This window comes from Alnus glutinosa, chromosome 14 (genome assembly GCF_958979055.1).
Source record: "Alnus glutinosa chromosome 14, dhAlnGlut1.1, whole genome shotgun sequence".
Taxonomy (NCBI): Eukaryota; Viridiplantae; Streptophyta; class Magnoliopsida; order Fagales; family Betulaceae; genus Alnus; species Alnus glutinosa.
The window spans coordinates 19,483,932-19,511,331 of NC_084899.1; the positions used below are offsets into that span (position 1 = coordinate 19,483,932).

Genomic DNA, 27,400 nt, shown 5'->3' on the forward strand with positions numbered 1-27,400 from the left:
TTCTTTTGTTTAGCAGGATTGTTCATCTCAAGTTGTCTTCTTTGGGGGAGTGGCCGAGCCTTCGTGTCGTCGGTGGGACGATTTTTGGCCCGTTCTTTCACTTTTTTCTTCTGATTTTGGAAGCCAGATCTACAATTCCTCGTCGACTTCTGACTGACACGCGCCCCCCCAGCCGCGTTCTCCATCTTCTTCTGCCCTTGCCGCCACAAGATCTGGTCATGTCGGTCGCCGGTGATCGGCGCGTGGTGCCCACGCGCCTGGGGGCTCTCTGCTGTTTGGTGCACGTGTCGGCCACGCGCCGCCTTTTTCCGGCCGATCTCAGCGGCAACTGATCATATGGCATCGTCTGGGTGGCACCGATGTCGGGGCGTGTTCTTCACGCGCCGCCGTCTGGCATCTTGACCCCTTTCCTCCACTGTCGACAACTTGTTTTGGGTGGTTTTTGCTGAAATGTTGTGTGTTTTTTCTCTTTTTTCTTGGGTCACAGTCTGCTTGTGTTTGGTTCAAATTTTATGAGAATAGTTGTTGGCTAATTGCTAGATCTGGTCTCTTTTCTTTAGAAAGTGAGCGTTAATGTAAGAGAGGCTCAATTGTCATTCTCGTAAAATTTGTATTTTTGCTTAGGCAGTTGTTTTATTAAGTCAGATCCTTCTCGTTTAGAGAATGAGGGATCTTGTTTCTTATTTTCAAGTTGTAAGCCTTGGCTTTTCGCCATATCAATGATAGAATACTGTTTCTGTTAAAAAAAAAAAAATAAAATAAAAAAATCATATATATATATATATATATAATAGGGGAATCATTTAGAGGGAAGCATGATATTGAGACAAGTGGCATTTCAGTTAACTGACAAGTGTAAATATTCATTCAGTTTTTTTTTTTTTTTTTTTTTTCTAACAAAATAACTGTATCATATCTGACAAATTTACAATTTTGCCACTCATTATTTTTTTGCTAAAAAATAACTGTATCATATATATATGTCAAATTTACACTTTTGCCACTCCCACTCAATCACGAAAATGCGCCACTGCACATAACCCAATATACACGTTTCCACACAATCAAAGCTAATCAAATTTACACTTTTGCCACTCACTCAAAATCACGAAACTGTGGCTTAATTATACCGTCAAATTTACATTTTTGCCACTCTAAAGTCTAAACTGCTGCACATAACCCATATCCCCACGTTTACACCCTCAAAAAAAAAATAATAATAATAATTACACTTTTTCCACTCCCTCTCTCAATCACGAAACGGTATCAAAAAACCGTATCAAATTTATTGGCAACAGACCGTATCAAAAAGCTGACTCATAAAAAACTGGAACAAATATTGTTTGTCTATTCCTTTCTTCTTTCCCACTATTTCTCATACTCCAAAGAAGTCACCAACCTATCAAACTCTCAACCATTTACCCTGATGAAGTAAGTTTTCTAGATAGTATTTTTTTTTATATGTGATTATGTTTTGTTGTGAGAATACTCATATTGTTCAAATACACATAAAACTCTGGCTGCAAAAATTAAAAAATTAAAAAATCGAAAATACGTGGACGACCAACGGTCTTTGCCATGAACGTATATCTTAGTGCAAATTCAAATTCAAATTCACAGAGAAGCAAAACGCTTCTATCTCTCTCTATATATCTCAACAGATGAAAGAGTGACAAAAAATGTAGCCAAAGTTACGCACCCTTACACTCCATATTTTTTTCTTTGCTTCTTGGAACCAGATATATATACAACAAATATTATTTGAGTAATTTCACTTTTTTTTCCCCCTTTTTTTTTGTCTTTATTTTTTATGGTCATGTTATTTTGTTACAATTTTTTGTTCTTTTTTTTTTGTTATAATTTATATTTTATTTTTATTTCTGTTCTAAAAGTAGTTTTTTTTTTCAACGTTAGGATGGTTGGGAAAAAAAAAAACTCTAGACATAACTTCTTCCTATACCTATGACTCTATGAGTCTATGAATTCATTGAAATCAGAAAAAAAAAAAAATACAAAAATAAAAAGACAATTGTTTTCATACTATATGAGTATTTTTATTTTCTTCGTTTGTCATCTGTTCCCAATATATATTTCTTGCTACATCAATATAGTAATTCATAAATTGAATTGTTATATACTTATATACTGATCTTCACCATTGAATTCTTTCATTATCATATGTGGTTTAATTTTTTTTTCCTAATTTTTTTTCCTTCTTCACGAGATAATTTATAATATGTTTACATATTTTCATCTTTATTCCTAAATTTTATGTTGTTTCTTAAATTAAATGTAGCATTCAAATAGAATAATTCAAAACTTTTGTTAAACTATTTTGTACATTGCATAATATTGTGACAGTGGCACATTAAAATGCAGCCAAGTATTCGTTTTAAGTTAAACGGTGAGATTAGGTTTGTGTTAAAATGTGATAGTAAACTCAATCACTATTTGCATGTTAAATAAAAACTAAATTCCTATTTTTTCTCTCAAAAAAAAAAAAAAAAAACTGAACCCTATTTTTGTGTTAAACATGGGTAACCTGTAACCAACTCATTTATACATCAGTTATTTTTTCCTACAAACTAACTAAAACTAAAACGTAGTGTTTCATATATATATATATATATATATATATATGCCAAGTGTTCTATTTTTGTGTAAAAGCAGTTTTTTTTTTTTGTTCCCATAAAAAATAACTGTATCATAACTGCCATTTGTAAACACTTAAATGTAAACATTGCATACATAAAAATATTGTTATAGATTTTTACCATTTGTTCAATATTCACAGCCTGTTTATTTATTTCTTCTTATCCACTACTTTTCAATTTTTTCGTTTTCTTTTCATTGAAACTTAGAAAAGATCACAGAAAATACGTTTATTTTATATCATATTACTATTTTTCATCTTTTCCTTTTTTGTTTTTATTTTACGGGTGATGTTCTTCTGTTTTTTATTAGTGTCCTTTTTGTTATAATTTATATATTATTTTCTTGGTAAATTTTACACCGAAAGAAAGATGGTTGAAAGAAAACATATCTATGTGACAAAACTTATTTTTATACCTATAAATTTCAGTGGAACGTAAAAGAGAATGGTGAATAATCCGTTTGTTTGTATTTATTTTTTGTGATTGTGTTTCAGATTTTTTGTCCTTATTTTCATATTAATTATTACTTCTGTACTATAAGTATTTTTTCTTATGTTATATATGGGAATGACAATCGAAAGAAAAAATATCTATTTAACAGGAATTCTTTTTATACCTATGAATTTCATTGGGGGGGGGGGGGAAAGTGTATGGAAAAGACAGTTAATTTTTTGTTAGATTAATATTAATTTTGATTGGGTTTTGAAAAATATGTTTGCAGGGGTCGTGTCTAAGAGAATGGTAAATAATCCATTTGTTTGTCTTTATTTTATGTGGTTATGTTCTTCAAATTCCCTTTTTTTTTTCCTTTTTTTTTTGCCTTTTTCTTCTAATTTTTAAATTATTTTAACTTCTGTACTAAAAGTAGTTTATTTTACGTCAAAAAAATCTCTATTTGATAGGACTTTATCCTGTACTTATGAATTTTATTGGAACCGGAAAAAGTATACGGAAAATGAACTTATTTTCTATATATATATTAGTATTTTTCATTTTTTTTTTTAATTTTTCTTTAGCTTTTTATTGTTTGTGGTTCTGTTCTTTTGTAAATTTGACAATAAATTCAAGGAAATAATGGTGAGCGAGAGAGCTACATTGTTTTTGGTACAGAGTATTAACCATATTAATATTATTATTAATTTTTGATAGAACGAAGTATTTTGTAGTGGAGAGGAAGTGGTATTATATATGGTTTATGATGGATTGTTTTGTTGGTTGGGTTTTGTTTATGCTGTTGAGTCAAAATATAGGGACATGTACGTTAAGCATTTATCCTCTAACTATCTCTTACCCATTTGTATACAATTTTTGTTTTTTATTTTTATTTTCTGTTCTAACTTAAATATTATTTTGTATTCAAATTGATTGTTTTTTCTATTGAAAATTTTTCACTCAATTCGTGAAAACGATGGTGAGATAGGAGAGTTTCCTATCATTATTTTTCATACCAGGTATGACAATCTTTTAGTCTACGCAATTATTTATTAAGTAGCTTTTCTTTCTTTTCCTTTTCTTTTTCTTTTTTTTTTCTTTTTCTTTTGTAATGTTCATTATTTGTTACATAATTGATGGACAAAATTTTTTTAAAAAAAGTTTTTTAGAAGGATTATAATTTTTATTTAGATTTTAGTAGCCAATTAGTTAAGACCTTATAATCTCTTTAAGAACCTTTCATGTAAATTACAATAAAAAAAAATTACCGCGCGATGCGCAGGTTATATGCTAGTTATTATAAAACTCCAATCCATATCGATACTCGAGCCCCTATTCTATATATTCGAGAAGAATCAGACATCTCTAAGCTCGGCTACGAACAGTCCTAATCACAGGAAGAAACCAAACAACACGAACACGCACACCACGCGCACACGGTCACACGGCCATACGACACGGTCACACGGCCGTATAACATATTTCTTCGTTTTCCTAGTTCAGCAGTAACCCAAAAGACAAAAAGGCAATAGATAATTCTCCTTGTTATCAACGAAGTTCTGTATCCTACTTCTGGACCTAAGCGCTCAAACGTCAGATGGATCCCTACGACAAACAAGTGGTGCTAATCACGGGGTGTTCGGCCGGAGGCATCGGCCACGCTCTGGCCCGCGCGTTTGCCGCCAACAACTGCCTGGTGGTGGCGACGAGCAGGTCCCGGGGTTCAATGGCAGATCTAGAGCAGGACCCCAGGTTCTTCCTGCAAGAACTGGATGTTCTCTCCGACACGAGCGTACAACACGTGCTGTCCAGTGTTCTTGAGAATTACGGTCGGATAGATGTGCTGGTTAACAACGCTGGAGTCCAGTGTGTCGCCCCCCTTGCCGAGATCCCTCTCTCTGCTCTCCAAGACACTTTCAATACCAATGTGTTTGGTAATAAAAGTTTTCACCACTTTAGTCCTTTTTTTTAATATCAATTTTTTAATTTAATTTATTTTTTTTCTCCAACACGTAGAATATTTGAAGACTTGAGAGTAGTGTAGAGTTAGAATTCGAACCTCTGTGTTGATATGATGGTAAATCTGATTTATACCAAGAGCTTAAAGTTTATGAAAAATTCTAACTTTGGTGAAAGCTGTGTTCTTCCCTTGGTTGGAATCTATTGAGATAGTGGAAACCACATGATTTCAGCTCAAATTACTCATACTTTTATCAGATGTGGATTTATGTTTACATCCAGAGAGGTGATTATATTGGTTGATTATTCAGAAACCACATCAGTCATATTTATGAAGGACAAATATTCATGAAGAATCATTCCTCTTCTTCTTTTCACTTTATGCAATGAGAATATTCATGCCTCATTGAATTCGCATTATGCAACAGTTCAATTGATAATTGCTTTAACAGCATTAGAGTCAGATAATAACAGCTTGTTCTGGCCACTCTGAAATGGCAGCTTATTCCCCAAATTCCTAAATATGCACTAGGACATGGATACTCTTTCGAAAAAGCATCTCCTCTGACTGATAAGAACAGGCGTGCAGGGTTTGTTTTGCTGAATTTTCATTAGAATGGTAGGAATTAAGGGATTGGTTTGTTTTTATTTCACAGTGAATGAGAAAGGTTTATGTTTCTGACACTACAAAGAAATTGAAACAGAGAGCTAAAGGGTCACATTTGTATCTTTCGAAAAGATTGACCACATCCTTGAAATCTTCTAAACCTAACTGTATCATCGACCCAGTGAAGACATGGGAGTTATGCAATTTGGATAAATAATTGGCATTTATACTCTGTTTCAAATAATTTCTAATAGGTTTGGCTTCTGTTATGATCCTTATGCAGCTTAAGTTTCTTGGTGTGATAAATGGTAACACGTGGAGCAGCCTCTGATAAATAAACTTACAATTATGTGTATGTGGCAATTTTACATGACTGTTCTTGGTGAATGAATCTGTCCATATCTAAATGATCTGTTTCTTATCTGATTCTCAGCAGAGTTTGATTTGTTCTTCAAATCTCTTCCTGAAATATCTTTTGATTCTTTGTTTACATTGAGAACGTTCTCAAAATAATGTATAATAAGACTCTTTGTCATACTCTTAAATAGGTTCTATACGGTTGGTTCAAGCTGTTGCTCCTCATATGGCATCCAGGAGAAAGGGAAAGATTGTAAATGTTGGAAGCATAACTGTTATGGCTCCTGGACCATGGTCTGGTGCTTATACTGCATCCAAAGCTGCTCTGCATGCACTGACCGATACGTTGAGGTCTGAATATTACCTGCATCAATCTTAATAATAAGCCAAGGTTGTTATGTTTGCATAAAAACATTGATTGTCAGGACAGAAGGAAATGTTAAAAAGTGTCATGAAGAAACACGAGGCATTCTATAGCATTAATATGTTGAATGATTTTATTTCAAACTTCTACTTTTATGTGCTATTCATTTTTGAATGAATGACAATTTAGGACTAATTTGTATAAACCTAAGATTGGGAACAGCAGAGTTTCTAATTGCTGAGATGCTCATCTCCTAGTCCAATGGCTGATTTCAATCAGCCATTGAAGTAGAAATTAGTGGATCCTTTGATTTCTGATACTGCTTAAATTCTCAAATGATCCATATATACTCCATGCTACATGCAGATTGGAACTCAAACCTTTAGGGATCGATGTTGTCAATGTTGTCCCAGGAGCTGTTACGTCCAACATAGCAAATTCAGCCATAGCCACCTACAACCGGATGCCTGAGTGGAAATTATACAAGCCTTTTGAAGCAGCCATCCGAGAGAGAGCCTCTTTTTCACAAGGAATAAAGTCAACCCCTACAGAGGAGTTTGCTAAGAAGACTGTGGCTGCTGTGCTGAAGAAGAATCCACCGGCCTGGTTCTCCTATGGCCATCTCTCCACCATCGTGGCAATCATGCACCATCTGCCACTCTTTATTAGAGATTTTATCATAAAGAAAGCCATGAAATGTTGAGTTGTAGCTTGTGCTCGTTTCCTGTATTCATTTTGTTCATATGTATCTGTTAGCCCCACAGGTACTAAAAAAATGCACACCCATGACTGCTCAAGACCTCCTTAATCGACTTTTAAGATTTATGCATTCTTGACAATTGAAAGATTGTTTCTGACAAAAATCCAGGACAAAGAAATAATGGAACAATAATGTTGGTAAACCATATCTTTACATATTTCTCTTCAATAGATTGTGAAAGCCGGACAGGAAACCCATAATGGTCAGGGATTATGTCTTTATCGAGTTCTGAGTGTTTTTACAAGTAATTTTTTTAACCTCATCAATGCCAAAATCAACATCAAGATGGTGTCAAATTTGAGTGGTTAATTGGTAAATTTGATAATGGGCTTATAAAGGAATCATTTACCAATCCAATAGAAATACTCCGTTTCTGTTTTCAATCATCCAATCGCTGATGCGGCTCAGTTCAGTTTTTCAACCTAACACGGCCATGCTTACCGTCCTAGTTTTACGGATTACGCCTTTGCGTCTGCCAAGGGCCAATATTTACTTTATCTACAGGCATTGCCTGTTTAAAGCGTCACTGCCAAATGAATTCTTTGGAGATGTTGCACAAAATTACTTGTCTGATTTCCCGGGAGAATACCAAATCAATCTAAAATGAGATTATTATTTTTTTTCAAAAAAAAATATATATATATATATCTGTAACATTTGAGGGCCTTAAATTAGTCAAGCCCAGGGGCTCGACCAGATTTGTTGCTTTTGCAAGCAAGAAAGAGTGCTTCAATCTCTTGTTTTCAGTAAAAGTTTAAATCCCCTAGTCATTTTTTGAGCACAAAGATTAGCCACGCTGTATGTAGAGAACTGGTCTAGGGCCCATGGATTTGTGGTTATTAATAAATCCATCTATTAAAGGTTATAAATAGCATCTGACTTATCTCTAAAACTCAACAAGGCAAGTTTGAGCAAACAAAATTTCCAAATTCTCCCAAAAAATGCGAGTGAAACCAAGAGTCACATGATTACCTGTCTACCTAGCTCAATTGACTTTTTCACTGAGAATGGTGAGGATTACCATAGAATAACATTCCGGGCGGCTGAAGTGGCCGGAAACTAGGAGGTGCTGGGGGTTGCTGTGTTAAGGGTATTGTTTGCTGCTGAGTTACTTGCAAAGTCAAAGGCCCCATAGGGCTGACCATATGGGGTGGTGGAGGTGGCGGTCCTGGCGGTAGGGGTCCCATGCTATTATAACCATATGGGGTCATGATTCCTCCTGATGCCTGCAAATACTGTTGGGAGGATGGATTCGGGATTATATGATATTGAGCTTGAGAGGTTGGGACTTGGTTCTGCATTGTTGATTGCGGAACCAAAACTGATTGATACGAATGGTTTGGTGGTGCAGTAAATGACTGTGCTGACATGAAAGCATTAGGATCTGAGACAGGCATAGACTTTTCAGGTTTCCCCATTGAATCAAGTGGATTTGATGGTGTGGAGCCCTTTACTAGACCGGCATTCTTTGCCTCTTGAGCTGCAAATGTAGAGAGAACAGAAGTCATAATCAGTTGAGAGGAGCTCGAAGCTGCAAGCTTGTCTGCAACCTCTGCTGCAATGGCTGCAGTTGACTTCCTAGGTGTCTGTCCCTTTGCATTTGTATCAATTGGTGGAGTGCTTGCAGATGGTTTCGATACATAATCTTCATCGTCAAGCCACTTCCGCATGTTGCTGGCTTCCTCTGCCTGTGCCTGAGCTACCTATAATTGGTTCAGATACACAATGATTAGACAATCCAACATATTGACACCAAAAAAGGTCCTACATAGTATAACACATTTTCTCCAAGTATACACAACTGCATAGCCTCGACTGGATATATAAGGGCACCAAGCTAGAAATAAATGAGAACTCCAACATAATTTACTTGTGCACGCAGAGAGAATTATATTTATGATTCCCAATATGGAAAGGACAAGGAAAGAAAATAGAGTTCATGACTCAAAGAAAGTTTCAAATCTCACTGGGCAGAAAGAGAAAAAATAAAAATAAAAAACAAAACAAAACAAAATCAAGGTCCATACAACCAAAATAAATAGCCATCCCAATTAGGCCTACTTATGACTTTCATGTCCTACTTCCCATGACCTCACCCTCCATGCATATTCATGGGAGGATATGTGATTTGGTCCATGGACCAATGGCCTAAGTAAACTATGTAAACTGCATTACTGAGTTATTAATTTAAAAATCATAAAATTTCATGACTTCCAAGTACAGACACAACTTTAACTTTTTTTATAAGTAAATGACGCATATCATTAAAAGCGTAAGGCGCCCCTAGGTACATAGGAATCTTAACTGATTTAAGTAACCTTTACAATTGTTTGGAGACTTCTAGATTGCATCCGAGAAAAATCTGAATAGCTGTTAGAAGACATTCTTTTGTCCCTTCATTGTCCTGAGGATCTACACTAAAACAAATTTACCACAAATTTAAAATTCTAGATTGGTATGTATGCTGACCAAGTGGATTAGAAAGGAATAACATTTAGATGACTACATGATTCAAACACCAAACACAGAGATGGAATGTGTGCATTTTGACACTACAAAGCAACCCTTCAATGAGGACAAGCGGGGTGGAAAATGGCAGTGGAAGTAGAAGTTAGGGCTCCAGAGCAATTCCTTTTGAGCATAATGCTCTTGAGATGATTGATGAACAGATCTGAAGTTTCTCTTCCCCCACCCAAAAAAAATAAATAAATAAATATTCCCCTTTTAGAAAAGAATGCCTTCACAATCTACTTATCAGAAGAGGTGTGAAAGACTTCTATGTGCCCTGAGTTAATTTGATCCGCATGATGAGCCATAATCAGCATTCAAGATTCTTATACAAGGGACCATTGAGAATGAGCTTGAGTCGGTATAAACCCAGGAAATACAATATCCACATGCAAATTTCCATTGGATAGACATTTGACCCCAAAAAAGTTGAGCAAACTTCATCATGTACTTGAACTTGTATTGATTGCATCTATTAGCCCAGCATATTCTTCTAGCAAGGAAAGTGGATAATACAACGGTACCTAAGCAGCTTGGGTACATGCTGGCCCATTGGCCAATTCAACAAAACGGGTTACAACGTGTAGAATATACTAGTCATAAAAATGCCACGATGAAGTTCTTTCTCAAAACAATAACAAGAATGACAGGTCATATAAACATCAAATCATACACGTTACTGCTAACAGACAATCAAGAATGTAGTGTTCGTGAAATTTTAACATTAGGGCCTAGCCAGATTTTTCATTTGTTCGTATTTATTTGACTCCAAAGAAGCAGTTTTGACAATAACCTTTCAGTGATTTGTGGCAATTATATTAATATCAAAGTGGGGCACGGCTTCTATAGGGACCAACTTTTTTGGTGGCAAAGTATTGAACATTGGCCAACCAATAACACTCCAAAAAAGGAAGACATTCAATAAGAATTTCAACCAAAACTCAAGGACTGTATGCTACAACACTTAATTCTTAGAAATTTGATTTGAACTTCATATTTTGATGAACTCCTGTAACTTATCTTTCTTTTTCAATTTCTGGGTTCTTTTTTAATATGTCAGAGAAACTTGAACAAGGGACTTAAACTCCAGAACAGTGCTCTGACATCAGGCTTACAAACAACACACAGTCTTCTGGCTTGATGAGAACCTAAGGCAAAAATAACAGTTCTCAATCATTCCAACATTAGTGCCCAAGAGGATCTTTTACTGAAGAGATAATGCTAAAAGATGAAGATGCAGGGCCTTGAAATAACAATTTAAAATCTTCCATTCGTTATTAGAGCATATAAAAGCAGGATCAAAGATATAATTGTATAATAGCACACGTGCTAAACATACACCAACCTTACAGTAGGGAAAGAGTGAATATAGTACAAATTTTCAGGGATACAATCGATAGAGAATATACCTGCATCTGAGTTCGGACATTCTCCAGTTCAGATTCCTGGAAAGAACTCAGACTGTAAGCACAAATAATTGCATAGAACTGTCATGTGTTGCATACAAAAGCAAATAGATCATTGCTCGTAGCCTATGTTGGATAATTAAAAACTCATTAGACATCAAAAAAATGGTGGTCTTATCAGATACCTGTTCATTCAGGGCTTCTTTTAACTGAGATACAAGCGCTACTCTACTTGCTTCAACAGAATTAAGTTTTTCAATACACTGTTTCAAAATATTTTCCTCCTCCTCCAGTTCTTTGGACAGAGTTTTTCGCTTTGGATCATTTGCTGAGGAACAAAGAAAGAAAGCTTCAGATACACTTTGGACATCTTTTATGAGAAACTTGTAATAACAAAAAAGTTTAAAAAAGAAATTATTTCCAAGCCACCACTTCAATCCACATTGTAGATGGCTTACCATTAGCACAGGCAATATCGACATCTTTCTCCATCTTCCTCACCCGGTAAACTGCAGACTTGCATTTACTCATTTCTGCATCTTCATTGGGATGTTCGCTCAGTACCAAGTGAAACGCCGACACTATCTTTTCCGCTGTACCTCCGATAGACAATTTCTGGTTCCCAAAATAGTGATATATTAGTGAGCCACATCACAAAAGTCAGAGAAAATGGAAGAAGAATATGACTTCGAAAAGGCTAAACAAATTGCAGCAGAAAGAGAAATGAAAAAATAAATAAATAAATAAAAAGGCCTTGTGCTAACCGTCCTAATAGAGCGTGAATCCCTTTTTACAATTCTGACTGATCGTGAACGCTTTTTGCTTAACTCCAATGGTTGAGGCACTTCTTCTCCAAGCATTACATCTTTAAGGCTCCGTGCACGGGACCCAAATACTCTTCTTTCTTCCCATATAGCAACCTAACAATAAAATAAGCACTTGTTTAATTGGTGAAACAATGAGTAGGCCATGCCATCAGCTTTTCAACCAAAATAGAAGGCTTTACCAATCTAGAGACCACATTTTTTCCATGATCATCTCCTTTCTCAATAACATCTTTGAGCGCAGCAGGGAGAACCTTCCAAAACTCGGCAACAAATTCATTTCCTTTGCGCTTGCTATTCTGTAGAATGTCGTTTGCAAGGTACAAAAGGGGAACTTTCTGAACCATCTGAGAACTGTGGAACTGTTTATCCCATGTTGCAACAACCAGTTCTGCTTTGCTCCGGTGAAATATACACCAATGTGACAAAGCTATATAAAAAAAGTCAAGACTAAACACTATATGACATAAAACTTGGAAATGATGTTTCATAATGCATTAAAGATGGAATCAAATACACTCCAGGAAATAATTGATAAAACCGGTCTACAGAACATCCAACAAGTACACAGCAAAAGGTGTGGGGATGATCACACTATACATTGGGCTTCGATGAGAAAGGCAGTTTATAACATAAAATTTTATCAGCCATTTTTTAAAAGCAATGCATTTAGTCAATGCCAAGAGTGCCATACAGGCACCCGCAAATTCATCTTTCATGACAACAGCGAGATTATCTTCAACTTCTGAAAGGTAAGTTCAACCAATTTTTCTTGCTACATTTTGCCAAGCTGCAGAAGTCACCAACCCCAACAACTTGAACTGTGTTCGAGTGATGGTAAATACGGATTGTACGATCCAATAACCAATATTCCAGATAAAATTTCTTAGGTGAAAGACCCATTACCAACAACATAAACTGTTGGCTTTAATTAGCAAGTAGAAACTCTAAACCTACAAGTCAATAAGTTTCCAATTTCAGCATAACCCATATAGAAACCAAACGAAATCAGTTCAAATTACCAGTTGCAGCACATGTATATACGTAATAAAGAACCCCCACCCCCCTCCCACACACACAACATTCAAATCTACAAGCCCCCATTTCTATGCCACACAAATAATTTGGAACATGTTAATTGAGATTACAAGACTTAAAATAAATAAATAAATTGAAGAATAAGAAAAGGATACTTTCAATGCACTGCTGGGTGCTGTTGAGCTTGGAGAGCTTATCTGCAAGAATCTGCTCACTGAAAACACTATTCATCCCACCTCAAACCAATGCCTCTCTTACACCCTCCCCCCAACACAAAAATTTTAGAAAAAACCCTAAACCACTTCACTCACGAAAAATACTCCAAAAGAACTCAAACTCAAAATCTCAGGCGCCCTGCTTGTATTCAGGCACGCTAGCCAAAGTTCTGAGCTTTAAACCCTAAAACTCGTTAAAAGTTTGAGCTAAAAGCTTGAATTGGAAGAAACGGCGGCGTTTGGTGGAATTAGAGCAAATGAAGACAGGAGTAGAACGAATTGGACAGCGAATTGGTGAAGGAAATGAGCCAGAATACGAAAACCAGTGCAGGAGAAAGAGACCGATTGAAAGTTTGAAACGACAGCGTTTGAGCAAATCAAGGGAATTAGACGGTAACGGAGAGGGAAGGACTTGTCCGTTGGATATGAGAGGAGTTACAATAAACCCTAAAAACGGTTCCTTTCTGTGTAGAGAAGAAACAAAGAGAAACGTTTCGAACGGAATTGAGAGGTCTCAGTTGAGAGAAGGGAGTGTCAGAGAGTTGCAGAAAGAGAGGTAAGGGGGAGAGGATTTAGCTCCGGGTTCAATTTCGGGCCTAGCCTGTTGGCGCAAACCAGGAGAAAAGAGAGATTTGTCCAGATGAACAGTGCGACCAATAGTTGCCGGTACTTGCCCAAATTTTTGTTAACCCAAAAAAAATTAAAAAATTAAAAAAAAAAAAAAACCCAAAGACCAAAGTGATGTCGTTTAGAATATCCTAAATTTTATTTCATTTTTTTCCATTTAGTAATTATTATGCGAAATATAATATTTTTTTAAAAAAATGTAATAGACATATTTAAATTCTCGCATAATAATATTTTTTTAAAAAAAAAAAGTAATAGACATTTAAATTCCGTGCCATCCCACCGATTCCGTCCGCTCAATTTCTATTACAAAACTACCGGTCCACGATGGTCCTCTTCTTGACCTGCGTCTCAAGAATCTTTAAAACCGATTCATTTCCGAACGTTTTTTTTCTTTTTCACCGGCACTACTTTTAGTATTACCCATCTTGCTTATAAAAAATAAAAATTAAAAATTAAACTCAAAAGACAGACCTTTTCGATTTAGAAATTAAAAAAAAAATAAAATATATATATATATACCACCTAACTCTATGGATTTCAATTAATAAATTTTAAAAAATACCCTGTGAACAATAGTTTGAGTTGCATAATAATTGATCAAGATTGAAGATTTTAGGGAAGTTAAAATATTGATAATAGATGGTAAAATACCACAAGAACCCATCTGAGAAGTCAACTTCTCCAAATCTTTCTTTTTAGGGTAACGGTAAAAATCACATTTTTTATTACATAATTATTCAATAATGTTGACATGACATGTCAATCTCGATCAGCTCTTGAATTTCTTTTTAGAATAAATGTAATGTTATTTAATATACTGTTATATAATTGTTAAAATGACATCTCTTATGGCATGCATAGTCCAATCCTATCATCATGAGTGGAGGAAGGATTAGGCCTGTGGACACTGACGCAAACCACTCAACATAGTCCTCGCAGTCGGTCAAATGCATCTCAACGAAGTCTCCTTCAGCATTGAATTTCTTTCACCTGATCTCTGAAAGTGTCCAGTAAGCTATATCTAGCAGCTACACCCGTAAGATTAAGGTGGCAAGTTAGGAACCGACTGATCAATTCCTTCGTTGTTTCATTAATTTGTTAATCAGATAAAGACTGCATCAAGGACTTACTATCGCTATCTCTATATCATTTATAGTTCAGATTTTATTTTGTTATATTTAACAGTATACAAAGTACCATTTAACATGTAAATGATGTTACAATATATTGATCATGTGTGTCAAAATGAAAGCATACTTCACAGCAACAAATATGGAAAGAAAAAATGATATTATAGTCCATTTCACTTCCTTCCAGAAACCACGACGACGGACACGAAGGAAACCCAAACTGTACATTATAGAGCTTTCCAGGTGATTTTCATTGCTTAACATAGTAAGACATTCTTCGAATAAAATCCTAATGGTCCATTCTCTCAACTCTTTTTTTTTTTCCTTCTTCCGAGCAACTAGTGACCATATTCTGTTCAAGTGCAAAGTTAGAATTCTGTTATCTTAGTACTGTGGAAGTAGTGCAAGGAAAGCCCACGGCAAAGACCTGCACTAAAGTCTAAAACCACTTCAACTCGAGCAAAACATGACAAACCCATAGGAGAAAGAGAGTATTTTCCTTATCATTTTCACAGTTATAGCCAAACAAAAAATAGCCTATTTTCCCCAAAAATATTTTCCACTGAAATCATTTTCCTTGAGAAAATGTATTACATCAAAACAAATGGAACCTAAGATTGAACAGAATTCATGCATGCATCTTAAAGAAAAGTTCAAAAAGGGCAAAGTTAGAAAACTGATATATGATTCTATCTCCAATTACAAAAACTGCTTACTGGTAACCGGGCAGTGTCTTAATGATATCAGAATCACCTGCAAGACAAGAACAGACCAATAAAATCCCAGGTCACTGCCTAAAGGACAGAGTTAAACATACTTGATATATTACCTGGATCAATAACACTAAGGCAAGAGACACGGAAATACTTGCCACAAGCTGTTCCCAAGTCATTGTTGTCTACAAATCACAAGAAAAAAAAGGGTTAGAGAATTTTTTTTTTTTTTTTTTTTTTTTTTTGGACGGGAGAGATAGAGAGAGATCACTTTCACATAAGTTGTACACAAAAATAAATCTATTTAAAGAAAAATTTATAATATCTATTGCTAACCATTAACGAAAAATAAGATAAATAATTTTTTAGGGTAAACACTAAGAACGCAATCACATTGAAGTTAGTGTGTGTTAGTCTCTTTGTAGATGAAGGTTGGCTTCCCAAAGGCATTCAAACTAAGATATGGAAACAGAAAAGTTACCACATGCTTCACCACCAGAATGAAAAGAACCTTTCGAGATCAAGTAGTTATTTGTATCAACTAGATGATCCGTCAATAGAGTATGAATTCACTTCTTTTTCTTCACTCTTCCAAAGATCGAGCCTTTTATAACTGTTAATTGATTCTTTGAAGAAACAAGGAATCTATTGGGTACAATTTGAGAAGCAGAAAAAGATTGAACCAGTCATTGCGGTGAACAAAGGATAGACAGATTGGAAGCTTTTCGATGCTCAAACCGAAATGTGAAGAAGAGAACTTAGATTCTAGTTTTTCTTTTTTTTCCCCTCTTTCTCTATTTGATTTTATGAAGTTAATTAAGTACCACACCTTTAATGAGAAATAAAAAACACAATTGTCCAAAAATTATGGGAAGGATGCTATACTCCACCGGAATGTGAGGTTAGCATTTCCTGTATATTCATGTAGTATACACACGGGTGTGAACATGTGTGTGTGCGTCTATGTGATATACATGAATATGTATACATACATATTTCTGTGTACTTATTTGTATATATAGCAACTGCACTGAATGTGGCTAAGATTAAGTACACATGACAGTCGTATTACCGCCTCACAATAGAGAAGCCCAAGACGTGTCTCTGCAGTATTGGGATGAGATTAAAGGCACAATCTTCCCTATTGCACATGATGGATTTAAAGGAAATGAACAGAATTAATTCACCAAAACAGCAAACTATTTAGAATTTAATATGATTTCAGCTACTATCTCTACTACAGAAAAAACTAGAGGAATACTCCACCCTACCAAGTGGATGAGTATGGTCCCCGCACAAGAGGGAATCAAATGATCCCCACATAATAACTCAATTAATGAGGTGATATGGTTTTCCTAGGCAGAAAAAAAGTTCCCTTATTCAGCATTCCCCGTGATTCCACTGTGTCTAAAGATAAAGTGAACAAATTCAGACTATTTCAAAGAAACACAAATACTCATTACTTTTTCTTTTTGTGGGTTGGGAGTAACCTCCTCTTGTTACCTCCACCTCTCAGAATTTCGAAGTCCAAAACTCAATTACTGGTTTAGTTAGGATTCAAGAACATCTTGCTTTCTTTGAGCAGACAATAAAGCACATTCGAAAAGCAATGAAAGTACTTCCATAAAATGCTAACCAAACAATGCCTAAAGTAAACAAGCAACCCCCTATTCCATACACCATTAAAAAAAATAAAAACCCCTCCAAACCCAAATTGTGCACAGGAAGTACAAATTGCGATCAAACCCAAAATACATGAACTCACACAAAGCAGAAAAAACCAAATTAAAAGGCCCAACAGGGGAAAGAACGCTTACTTCCAGTATAATGGTGAACCCCAACCTTGGCGAGCATCGCGTAGTACTCAATCTCGGATTTCCTTAGAGGCGGACAGTTATTGGAAATTATAATCAGTTTGCCTGCAAATAATCAAATAAACCAAAATATTCTAATCAAAACATCAACAACATATTACGAAAATATAAAATTCAAAATAATAAATCAATAAATGAGGTATAGCAAAATAGAAGCAAAAAAGAAACCTTTGGAATTCCTGAGAGTGCGAAGCACGGTTTTATAGCCGAGCGTGAACTTTCCGCTCTTCATCACGAGCTGGAGCCTGTTGTTGATACTCTCGTGGGTCTTCTTCTGCATGTTCACAAAGGAAGAGAGAGAGAGAGATTCAGAACTAATTGTTTAACGAGTACAAAGCTTTAGATCAAAATGATTTGAGGGCGTACGGTTTTCTTGCCGGCGGCCATTGTTGCTGCCGTTTCACTACTCTTCCTGGACAATTGCAAAGATCGAGATGGAGAGTTGCAGAGTTGCTGAGTTGGTACCAAAGTGGGCAAAAAAAAATGTTTTGTTGCTACAAGTAAATGTGGAGGCCTGGAGGGATGGGATTAGGGTTTGCTAGAGGGCAAAGAGGAAACCCTAGAAAGTCGCCGCGCTGACGAGTCACGTGTTCCGTTCCTCACTTTCCTTTTTCTTTTTCTTTTTTCCCTTCTGGAGACTGGGAGAGGTATTTTTTTTATTATAATGTGCAATTTCAAAAATATTGATTTTAAAATATAAAAATGTGATTAAGGAAAACGTAATTTTTAAAAATGTAGATTGCAGTCAAGAGTTGGATAAAATTGTGATTTGACTTTTAGTATCGCGGCCCGTCCTTTAAAATCGTGCATTTTTAAAAATACATATTGCCTATAATTTGAAAACTTAAATTTGAATGTACAATTTTTTATATTGTTTTGTATTATTTTTTACTGTATTTAAAATTATAAATACTGAAAAAAATTATTATTTTGAAATTATATTTTGATAGTTTAGAGAATATGAGACAAAATTAGAAAAAATATGTTTGGAAAAGTGAATTAAATTGTTGTTCAAAAAAAAAAGTGAATTAAATTGAATATATTTGAAAAAAATAAAACTAAAAATGAAAAAAGAAAAATTAAAATTATCTCTAAATTTTAATTTTTGTATTGTTTCGCCGCCCCTGGTTTTTTTTATTGTTTTTATTTATTTATTTATTTTGAGTTGGGTTGAAAAAAATTAAGTTGTTGGGTCTAAAAGAGTAGAGCATTCCTAGTAGTCTCACCAAATTTTATTCACTAAAATAATTAAAAATTATTTTTCTCTATTTTAGTGAGCCACTTTTTTAAAGTTCTCCAATCAATCTCACCATTTTAACTATTCACTATCACTATTCTATTTAAATAATATTTTTTCAGATTTCTCTATTCTTTCTCTATTTAATCTTTTTTAAATGTTTGTCTTTTCCTAACGGTTATATTTTTGAATACTTGTCTTATTCTAATGGTCATATTTTTAAAAAGAGTAATGTTTGTTACACAACTCTCACACAACTTTTGCACAACTCTAACTACTTTTTGTTATGATCAACCATTGGATTTGTTTTCCAACATGTGGGTCCTAAATATTCAATGGCTGATTTTAAAAGAAAGTTGTTAGAGTTGTGTAAAAGTTGTACAAAAATTGTGTAAGAAACATTACTCTTTTATCTTTTCCTAACGGTCATATTTATGAATATTTGTCTTATCTTAACAGTCATATATTTTGAAAATTTGTCTTTTCCTAACTGTCATATTTTGAAAATTTGTCTTATCCTAATGGTCATATTTTTCAAAAAATCTGTCATATGCTCTATACTATAAATAAGACCATTTCCTCCATAATTATCATTCACTACAACTAATACTTATTTTCCATTCAATCTATATTTTTACTCTTATGGTTCGTTTTTTCTTTAAGAGTCGCTTTTTTATTTCCAAAATCCTTTATGATGACTTTGATAATGATTTAGAGATAATTACGAGTGCTATGGAAGAAGAATGATCAACATCACATCGTGGTGGTACCTAACGTCGTAGGGACATCATGCGTAGTCGGTTGTAAGGCCACGAAAGGCTTATATTCGACTATTTTGCTTAATAACCAGTATACCCTCCTAGACTATTTCGAGGCAGGTTCCGTATGAGGAGTCCTCTTTTTCTTCGTATCATATCCAAGGTTGAAGATTACGAGCCATACTTCTTCCAAAAAAGAAATGCAGTTAGAATACTTGATTTTATTCCCTTCAAAAGAAATTGCACCCAGTCAACACATAAATTGCAATTAAAAAAACTAGCATTAAAAATGACTAACAATACCTCATATTATAAGAAAAAGTTTGAAAATTCTTTTTGACTGCCTCAATAACATGCCACAATCTCAATATGTGGCAGTTTTCAAGGTGATTTAAAAATGTAGATTTTCAAATTACAAAATTTAGACTGTTTCTTTACATTGAAACACTTACAAAATGTCACATATTAAAATTGTGACATTTTATTGAAGAGAGAATATTCCTTTAAAAATACTTCAAAGACCTTTTTTCTTCGTAAAATTCAAAGCCAATTTGTATTTAAAGAAAAATGCTAGACATGTCATTTTTTTTTCCTAAAGTTAGTTCTAAAAAATAATGTGTTACAATTCCATGAAATTGAAACACATTTTTCAAAATAATAAATCACATGAGATTGTGACACATCACTTAAAAACCGACTTTCGAAAAAAAAAATAATCAGGATGTCTAGCATTTCCCATATTTAAAAGGCACTTTGGTTCTTTTGTGAATTGAACGAAAATTTGGTCGGATAAGAATAATATCCAGTTCAAATCCAGCAAAGAGAAATAGAATTCCTGATCCAGTTAAAGAATCTGAAGGTTGGATACAGAAAGATCCTCCCCATCTCAAGTTATTTTGAAATATAAACTATAATTTTAAATTAGATTTTTCTAGTTTCGGGGCAAACTCGTACGGGTCCTAGGAGTATCCATCATAAGCTGTGAATAGGAAAACCCTGCGAGTAACGAGTATGCTCTTCCCCAAATTTTTATTTTTGAGAGGAGAGAGATCACACTATGATAGAGTAGTACTTGAGCATATCTACCCACGACTACCCCATGGTTTTAAATTTTATGGTTAATTAGAAAGAAACTTTTTGTCCAAAACCAGCAAGCCATTTTGCATAGCATATTGAAGAAAATGATAATAGCAGTTTAAATGCCTAAAGCATGCGGGCACCCCACCCTCATCAACCTGCAGACGGAATCTGAATATTGGAAAAAAGACAGAATCCAATAGAAATTTGACTAACAGTTCAAGTTTACATAGTAGAAACTCTGGTTCAACAGGTAAAGAAGAAGCCATGGAAGAAAAATCAGTCCACTCAAAGAGGGCTCTAAATTGGAAGGGTTCTAACACTAAAGAAAACTTGGCCTCAGCCCGAAGCACTCCCCGCAAAAACCCAAACCCATCTACGAACTGGATCCTTCTGCTTAGCTGGGACAATTCCTTCTTAGAAGCAATACCTGCAGACCTGCAAAGATGCAATCATAACTTTCTTACCATTGTCTAACTGACCAACCCATAAGAAAATCCATTGAGCAGCTAGGGATAAATTTTAGCCTGATCCCTACTGCTGCTTGGTGTTTTTTCCCTGCGCTGCAAGTTTTGCTGCTACTTGTTCTTCTGACAAAGGCAAATAGTATATCCGAGGGGTAGCTTTGGTTTTCCGAAACAGATCGTCCAAAGTTACAATAGGAGGGTCAAGTTTCTCTGGAAGCGGAGGTGGGGGTGGAAGATGAACCCGCTCTCTTGTCTGAGGGGGGTTAGACAAAGGTGGCGGTGGTGGAAGAGGAGGTGGGGGTGGAAGCTGCTGCCTATGTTGACGGGGTGAGGGCTGGGGCTGCGAGGTGGGTGGTGCTGGAGGAACAATAGGACCAGCACTGGCAGGCGTAGTCGGAGTCTGAGGAGCCTCCTCCACCCGCATTTTAACTTCCTGAGGATCAACAAACTCAGCCAGTAGGAGACGCCCACCATTCGGAGGCCACTGTAAGTTATACACAGCATTCCTCGTTTCTGTGGCTTCTTCAACTGATGTGTACTGCATCATAACAGTTCCAGAATAGTGGGATTAAATTATTTAAATGATCTATACTTTGAGATTCATGGATGCATAGAACAAAACAAACTAGACGGATATAAAGGTGGTCTTATTTTAAATGCAATTCTGACATTAAAAGGACAAAGGATACAATAATAATCGCTAAAAGACCCAGCCTATTACATCCCCTTTGGAAGACAATACAGGGAGAGGTTTTGAGTAGGGAAAGGCTACCCATTTTTTTTGGCAGCCTACTATCCCCATATGGTATGTGTGTGATCGTGTGAACACCAGCTGAAGTATATAATGAGCTGAGAGGAATTAGTCTTACAGTAACATAGCAGTGGGTCTTGATGTGGTCCATCCAGAAACTTGTAACACTCCCGGTTTTTCCCAGAAGTTCTTGCACTGCTTTCAAGGTAAAGGGACGCAGAAATCGATCAATTCTAAGGGAATTAGTCGGAGGTTTTTGCGATGGTGGAACTGCCAATAGACAAAAGGAAGACCATTCAGATGCTATATCAACAATTGCTGGAAATTTTCACATACAATCAGAAAAACAGTAATAACATACCAACACGTTCCTTGGGTGTACTCTCACTATTTGTAGAGTCCGATCTAGAGAAATTACGCTTCAAAGCAGTAGATTGGAAAGTGTCCTTGGGCGTAGTCGGGAAAGTCTCCTTTGGGGTAGTGGTAGGAGTAGTAGAGCTCTGGGGCTCTGGAACTTTGAGTCCTTCAGAGTTCCACCTGCGCTGCCTCTTGATTGGCTCATTATTTCCAACTGCCGCTTGATCTATAAAGACATCGCATCATTAAAAAATTGGCCACAAGAACTGAATGTTTCATTTCAATTGAAATTAAATAGTGAAAAAAGGCACTTTCACAGTTAGCACTAAACAACAAAACAAGCTTAATGTCAAAGAAGAATCATCAAATATAGCCCCCGAAAATAGATTTTCCAAAGCAGTAGGAACAATTTTTTCAAAAAAAAAATATATATATATAGTAAGTTGGGGAATGATGTGGCAAAATTCAAGTGAGTTAACAGTTGCCAAGTGCTTAAATACCATGGACAATTACGGTTTCCAGTGTATTAAGGCCTCTCCCTGAGTATATGCCAATTGACTTTTTAAGGGTTTAGTCTCACAAATTCTTTCGTCAAAATTATCAATAGAACTTCAAATGACAATGAATACAGTAAAATTTTAGATAAAGATGATCACTGAAAATATATCCAACAATTGAAAATTTAGGCAGCAGATTAGCTGATTTAAAGATGATCATTGGGGTAAAAGGGCTTACTTTATTGAATCACCTTTTCCTTCATACTGTTTACTTCTTATCCACAATTCCATACTTTGGACACATTAACATGGCAAAATGAAATTGCAAAACTGCAGTAACCTTTTCTGGCAACAAATGTTAAGAGGAACGAGGGATCTTTATATCAAAAGCCTAGTCATCTTAAGCCAAATGCTGCTCTTGAGCAGATTTTAGTGAGAAAAGTATCCATATGTCGCATGGTATCCCATAAAAGAATATATCACTCAATCACAGAAGGCAAATATGTGTGAGCATCTTGATGATGAGCAATCAAGTTCAGAGGAAAAGCACATTGTTGTACATGAAAACCACACCAAACTAATATCAAGCCTCCCATGACACATTAGAGATATGGTGGGAAATAAATGTGGAATTTATATCAGGAAGGTGCAGCAATGGCAGAGTGAAAACTACTGAAATCTTTATTTCCCTGCACCTATCATCTACTGAAATCTTAAACAGATCCCCGGTTGAAGCTTTAAGGTCTCCACATTAGATCACCATGAGTTTAATCAAGTTCTTATTTTTCCACTCATAATTAATCGACCTTTTTTCAATCCCAAGTACAAATTGGGCCCATGATTCTTAAACTGATGGTTGCTTTGACCATCATCAAGTAACTGATCCACAAAATACGAGATTTTGTCCAGAATTTGGGCATAGATGGCGGCTATGTCCAGAATTAGGGCATAGAGATTTTCAGGCATGAAGTGCTCATATAACATAAAATAAGAGAGATCACAAATGATTCAAAACAAAAGTATGAATGTGATAAATGATAGGTGGGAAAAGATAAATAGTTCATTCTTTTTTCATAATTAACTGAGATATCATTAATCGTATAAGGCGCCCCATGTACATAGGATGAAAAGATAAATAGTACATCTAGGTAGCAAAACTACATAAACTTCACATCCATGCAGAAATTATGTAAGTTAACAAATGCAAGAAACAGGTAAAAACAAAAATTAAAAAATTAAGAACGATCCTCAGAATCAAATGCTTACCGTTAAGTTTTCTTTTCTCAACAAGTGCAGCTGGTCGATTCTCACTCTCAACATCGACATCTTTTTTTTCAGCAGATATAGCATCCCCAAGAATAGCAACATGACTTTCCTCCTTCACAACAGCCACTTCACTTTTCTCACTTCTATTTTCAACTTCTTCAAAATTATACTTCGAATCAATTTGCTTACTCTCCAGCACATCCTCTTCCATGGAATCATCACCAGAACTCCTGTCTAAATTTAACTGTTCTGAGTACCCTAAATCTGCACTATCAATTTTCTTGCTTATGTCTGCATCTGTAGCTCTATTGTCATCTTTCCCTCCATCAGATTCCTTGTTCTCATGTGGCACTTCAACATCCATTGGATGTGATTCGCCACCAACTGGGACAACATTGCTGGATGATGGTTCCACCATCTCAAGGTTAACAACATCTAGTTCTAATTTGACATGATCAGCAATTACATTATCCTTTAGTTCAATTTTTTCATTAATTGACACAGAATCAGTAGAAATAGAATCAGATTTTACTTGAGACCCTAAAATAGGGCTGACCTCAGATACCTGGTTCTCCGGAGTTGAAGAGTGCATGACACCTTCGGGCGGAGGCTTTAAACCCTCATTCTCCAGCTGGGGCTTTGAATACTCATTCTCCAGCTGGGGCTTTAGATCCTCATTCTCCAGCTGGGGCATTGAATCCTCATTCTCCAGCTGGGGCTTCAAATCCTCATTCTCCAGCTGGGGCTTCAAATCCTCATTCTCAGTCGAGGACTTTGAGTTTCCATTATCCTTTTGAGTTTTAATATTCTCCAAATTGTGCTCACTCAACACTACTTCAGATGTCACTGTCTCAGTTACTTTAATGCTGGTTTCAACAGCAGTATCATCAACAACCAGCTCCTCTTCCACCCTAGCAGCATCAGTAACACCAAGTATGTTACCTTCCTCAACTTTTCCTTGATCCAAGGCTGCCGCACTGTCATTAATGTCAACCTGAACCATAACACTATCTGTCTTCTTGTTCTTGTTGCCACCAGGATCTGCAAGTTCTTTAGCTATTCCTGTAGCAACTTTCACTGTCTGAGCATCTTTTTCTCCAAGTACAGGTTCACTTCCACAATCAACACCATTATCCGCTTCTTCTCTAGCATTTTCCATTTCAACACGAAGAGATTCATCCAAACGTCTAATCAAGTCGTCCTTCAAACCCTTGGTTGTTAATTTCCTTCTCTTAAGTTCCTCTTTTAGCTCTGTAACCTTCCACTGATCAATTGGTCGATTGCCAAGAATTGGATATGGTGACGACATCTTTTTCAACTAAAATGTACCTCCACAAGCCTGATTAAAACATTAGTTTGATACCAAGTCAGCCACTACAGAGAAGGACAACCAAAAAGAACTTCAGCAAAACACATAAGAAGAGGTAGTCACCACCCAGTACTAAACATGGAACAATGACTTCTAAATAAGTGTAACAGAAACATTTAGCAGTATCTCACAAAGACGTCATAACCTGGAAACCACATTAGGAGGACATAGATAATATAATAGACAACTGCCTAAGCAACATAACAAGCATATAAATTTTTGTTATCAATTCAAGATAAAGGCTCAGTTACCAGTATGGTTCCAGTATTTCAGTTTATAGATCTTAAAATATATTTGCCAAAAAGATTTATGCTTAATTATGTATAACAAAAGTTTCCAATTCCATAAGATATTGAATGTTTATCAAAGGAAGGATTCAATAAATAGAGTTCTTGCCAATGTATGTAATATGAACACAAGTTCTTAACAGCCCTCGTATTAACACATACATGCATGAGAAACAAAATAGAGCAAAGGGGCAACCAAAACGGTAAACCATTCACATTCAAAGTACAATGCAATATTATTATAACAACTCACATACAGGAAAATAAACATCAAGCAGAACAAAACTTGATGTAAAGTGATATAACTCAACAAACCACATGATGCGGTTTTCCCAGGTCCATAAATGGGAATATAGAAGGTAAGGAATAAAATAATTGCCAGAAACGCTTTCCAGAGAACATTTTCCAAGCAAAGAACTAGAAACCTTATTCAATTACTAATAATCTTGAGAAAAACGAAAAATCCTAGAAATCCTCTGATAATTGCGCAACATGCAACAAAATCAAACCAGCTCGCACAAATGTATTTTCTTAGACAATCCATCACAGGAAATTTTCCATCAAAAGAAACATAATGAACCGCACACAATGCCAAAGAAATTCGTTTAACAAAACCCTAACTAATCCATGCATCATATGCCACAAAAATTGAACTCCAAGATTAAGAACGAAAACAGAAAAATCAAAGCCATTGATGAAAGATTGGGAAATTACTCACAGAAATAATTGATTCGCGGCCGCGGAAACGCTCAAAGGCCTAAACTTCCTTTAAGGAAAAGGAGATGATGTGTGAAACCCTAATTTCACAGCACAAAACCCACACATTAGAGCAAGAAGACGCAGTAAACCATTAAACCAAACCCATACAAAAGACACGCTGCATCTCGTTAATCCCCTTAATTTAGACAACAAAACTCTGCCTCCCTCGTTTCGTTTCTGTTCCTGAAAACAAAAAACGACAACACAAAAGAAAAACCAGATATATCTGAAACAAAGAAAGCACGGAAAACAAATTGAAAACAGAAAAAGCAAAAGCTAATTGTAGTAACGAAAAGGAAAAAATGGTTTCGGTTTGGGATTTCTTTCGGGGTTCTAGGGTTCTTAATCTTTTCTCGCTTGGAAGTTGTGTGTGAGTTATCGAGGAAAGGTGAGGGGACGAGTTATTATAGGGAATTTTTCTATCTAAAACTACTGATTTTCAGTTACCTTGATACCCAAAATACCCTTTATTCCTACACGTGGAAGTACCGATTTTTATTTTTTTATTTTTTATAAATATTAAAGAATAGATACTATGTATTTTTTTTTTTAATTAAATACGTGGTTTAAAAAGTTTACAAAAATGTCATTTATATTTTATGCTACCAGATAAATAGATTTTACAAATTTTTATTTTGACTACCTCTGTTAATATTTCGTAAAATAAATATTAATGGCTTTTTTGCCACTTAATGTCGTCATATCATGCCTATAAAAATCACATAACATATACACCACATCATCTCATACTCGACACATTAGTATTTAATGTTTTAATTAAATATACCAAATTACAATTATACTCTTATATTAAAAAAAAAAATAAAAATAAAAATAAAAAACTTAGCCAATTCTCCTCTCATGAGCAACATGAAAATCCACCCCTTCATAAGGGTTGGAGGTCACACAATCCCAATAGTGGAAATTGTCTTCCCGACCTCTGTAAAGGATGGGTCGTAAAGGCCCTACAACCCCCCTTCGTAAGCCCAAGAATTTCACGATTCCCTATGTGAAGAGAGGGTCGCAGAGCCTCTACAAATCCTCATAGGGTCGTGACCTCCGCAAGGGGTCACGAAAATCCACGATCCCTTCTAGGGTGGGTGG

General features: G+C 35.5%; 4 protein-coding genes across 8 annotated transcripts; 1 reads left to right on the forward strand and 3 right to left on the reverse strand.

Annotated features, from left to right (window-relative positions):
- The first annotated feature begins 4,574 nt into the window (after positions 1-4,574).
- LOC133857625 (short-chain dehydrogenase RED1-like) lies at positions 4,575-7,218 on the forward strand. The gene is made up of 3 exons (XM_062292897.1): positions 4,575-5,020; positions 6,201-6,360; positions 6,740-7,218. The coding sequence occupies exons 1-3, from the start codon at positions 4,684-4,686 to the stop codon at positions 7,074-7,076; spliced, it is 834 nt and encodes a 277-aa protein (XP_062148881.1). The 5' UTR covers positions 4,575-4,683; the 3' UTR covers positions 7,077-7,218.
- An 821-nt stretch (positions 7,219-8,039) lies between these two features.
- On the reverse strand, positions 8,040-13,812 carry LOC133857624 (uncharacterized). Its single transcript, XM_062292895.1, has 7 exons — positions 13,065-13,812; positions 12,054-12,301; positions 11,812-11,967; positions 11,506-11,662; positions 11,233-11,375; positions 11,051-11,086; positions 8,040-8,836 (listed from the first exon to the last, which is right to left on the reverse strand). The coding sequence occupies exons 1-7, from the start codon at positions 13,138-13,140 to the stop codon at positions 8,132-8,134; spliced, it is 1,521 nt and encodes a 506-aa protein (XP_062148879.1). The 5' UTR covers positions 13,141-13,812; the 3' UTR covers positions 8,040-8,131.
- A 731-nt stretch (positions 13,813-14,543) lies between these two features.
- Positions 14,544-18,091, reverse strand: LOC133857626 (large ribosomal subunit protein eL30-like). Of its 5 annotated transcripts, none has more exons than XM_062292900.1 (6): positions 17,838-18,091; positions 17,640-17,745; positions 17,415-17,516; positions 15,714-15,782; positions 15,601-15,637; positions 14,544-14,782 (listed from the first exon to the last, which is right to left on the reverse strand). In XM_062292900.1, exons 1-6 carry the CDS (start codon positions 17,856-17,858, stop codon positions 14,776-14,778), a joined length of 342 nt encoding a protein of 113 aa, XP_062148884.1. In that variant the 5' UTR covers positions 17,859-18,091; the 3' UTR covers positions 14,544-14,775. The 5 variants fall into 5 exon arrangements, with proteins under 5 accessions (XP_062148884.1, XP_062148883.1, XP_062148882.1 ...); XM_062292899.1 differs by lacking the exon at positions 14,544-14,782 and adding an exon at positions 14,970-15,311; XM_062292898.1 differs by lacking the exon at positions 14,544-14,782 and adding an exon at positions 14,970-15,316.
- Positions 18,092-20,715: 2,624 nt separating this feature from the next.
- On the reverse strand, positions 20,716-26,690 carry LOC133856977 (uncharacterized). The gene is made up of 5 exons (XM_062292049.1): positions 26,256-26,690; positions 23,882-25,220; positions 22,123-22,344; positions 21,880-22,031; positions 20,716-21,548 (listed from the first exon to the last, which is right to left on the reverse strand). The coding sequence occupies exons 2-5, from the start codon at positions 25,188-25,190 to the stop codon at positions 21,078-21,080; spliced, it is 2,154 nt and encodes a 717-aa protein (XP_062148033.1). The 5' UTR covers positions 25,191-25,220; positions 26,256-26,690; the 3' UTR covers positions 20,716-21,077.
- Between the last annotated feature and the right edge of the window lie 710 nt (positions 26,691-27,400).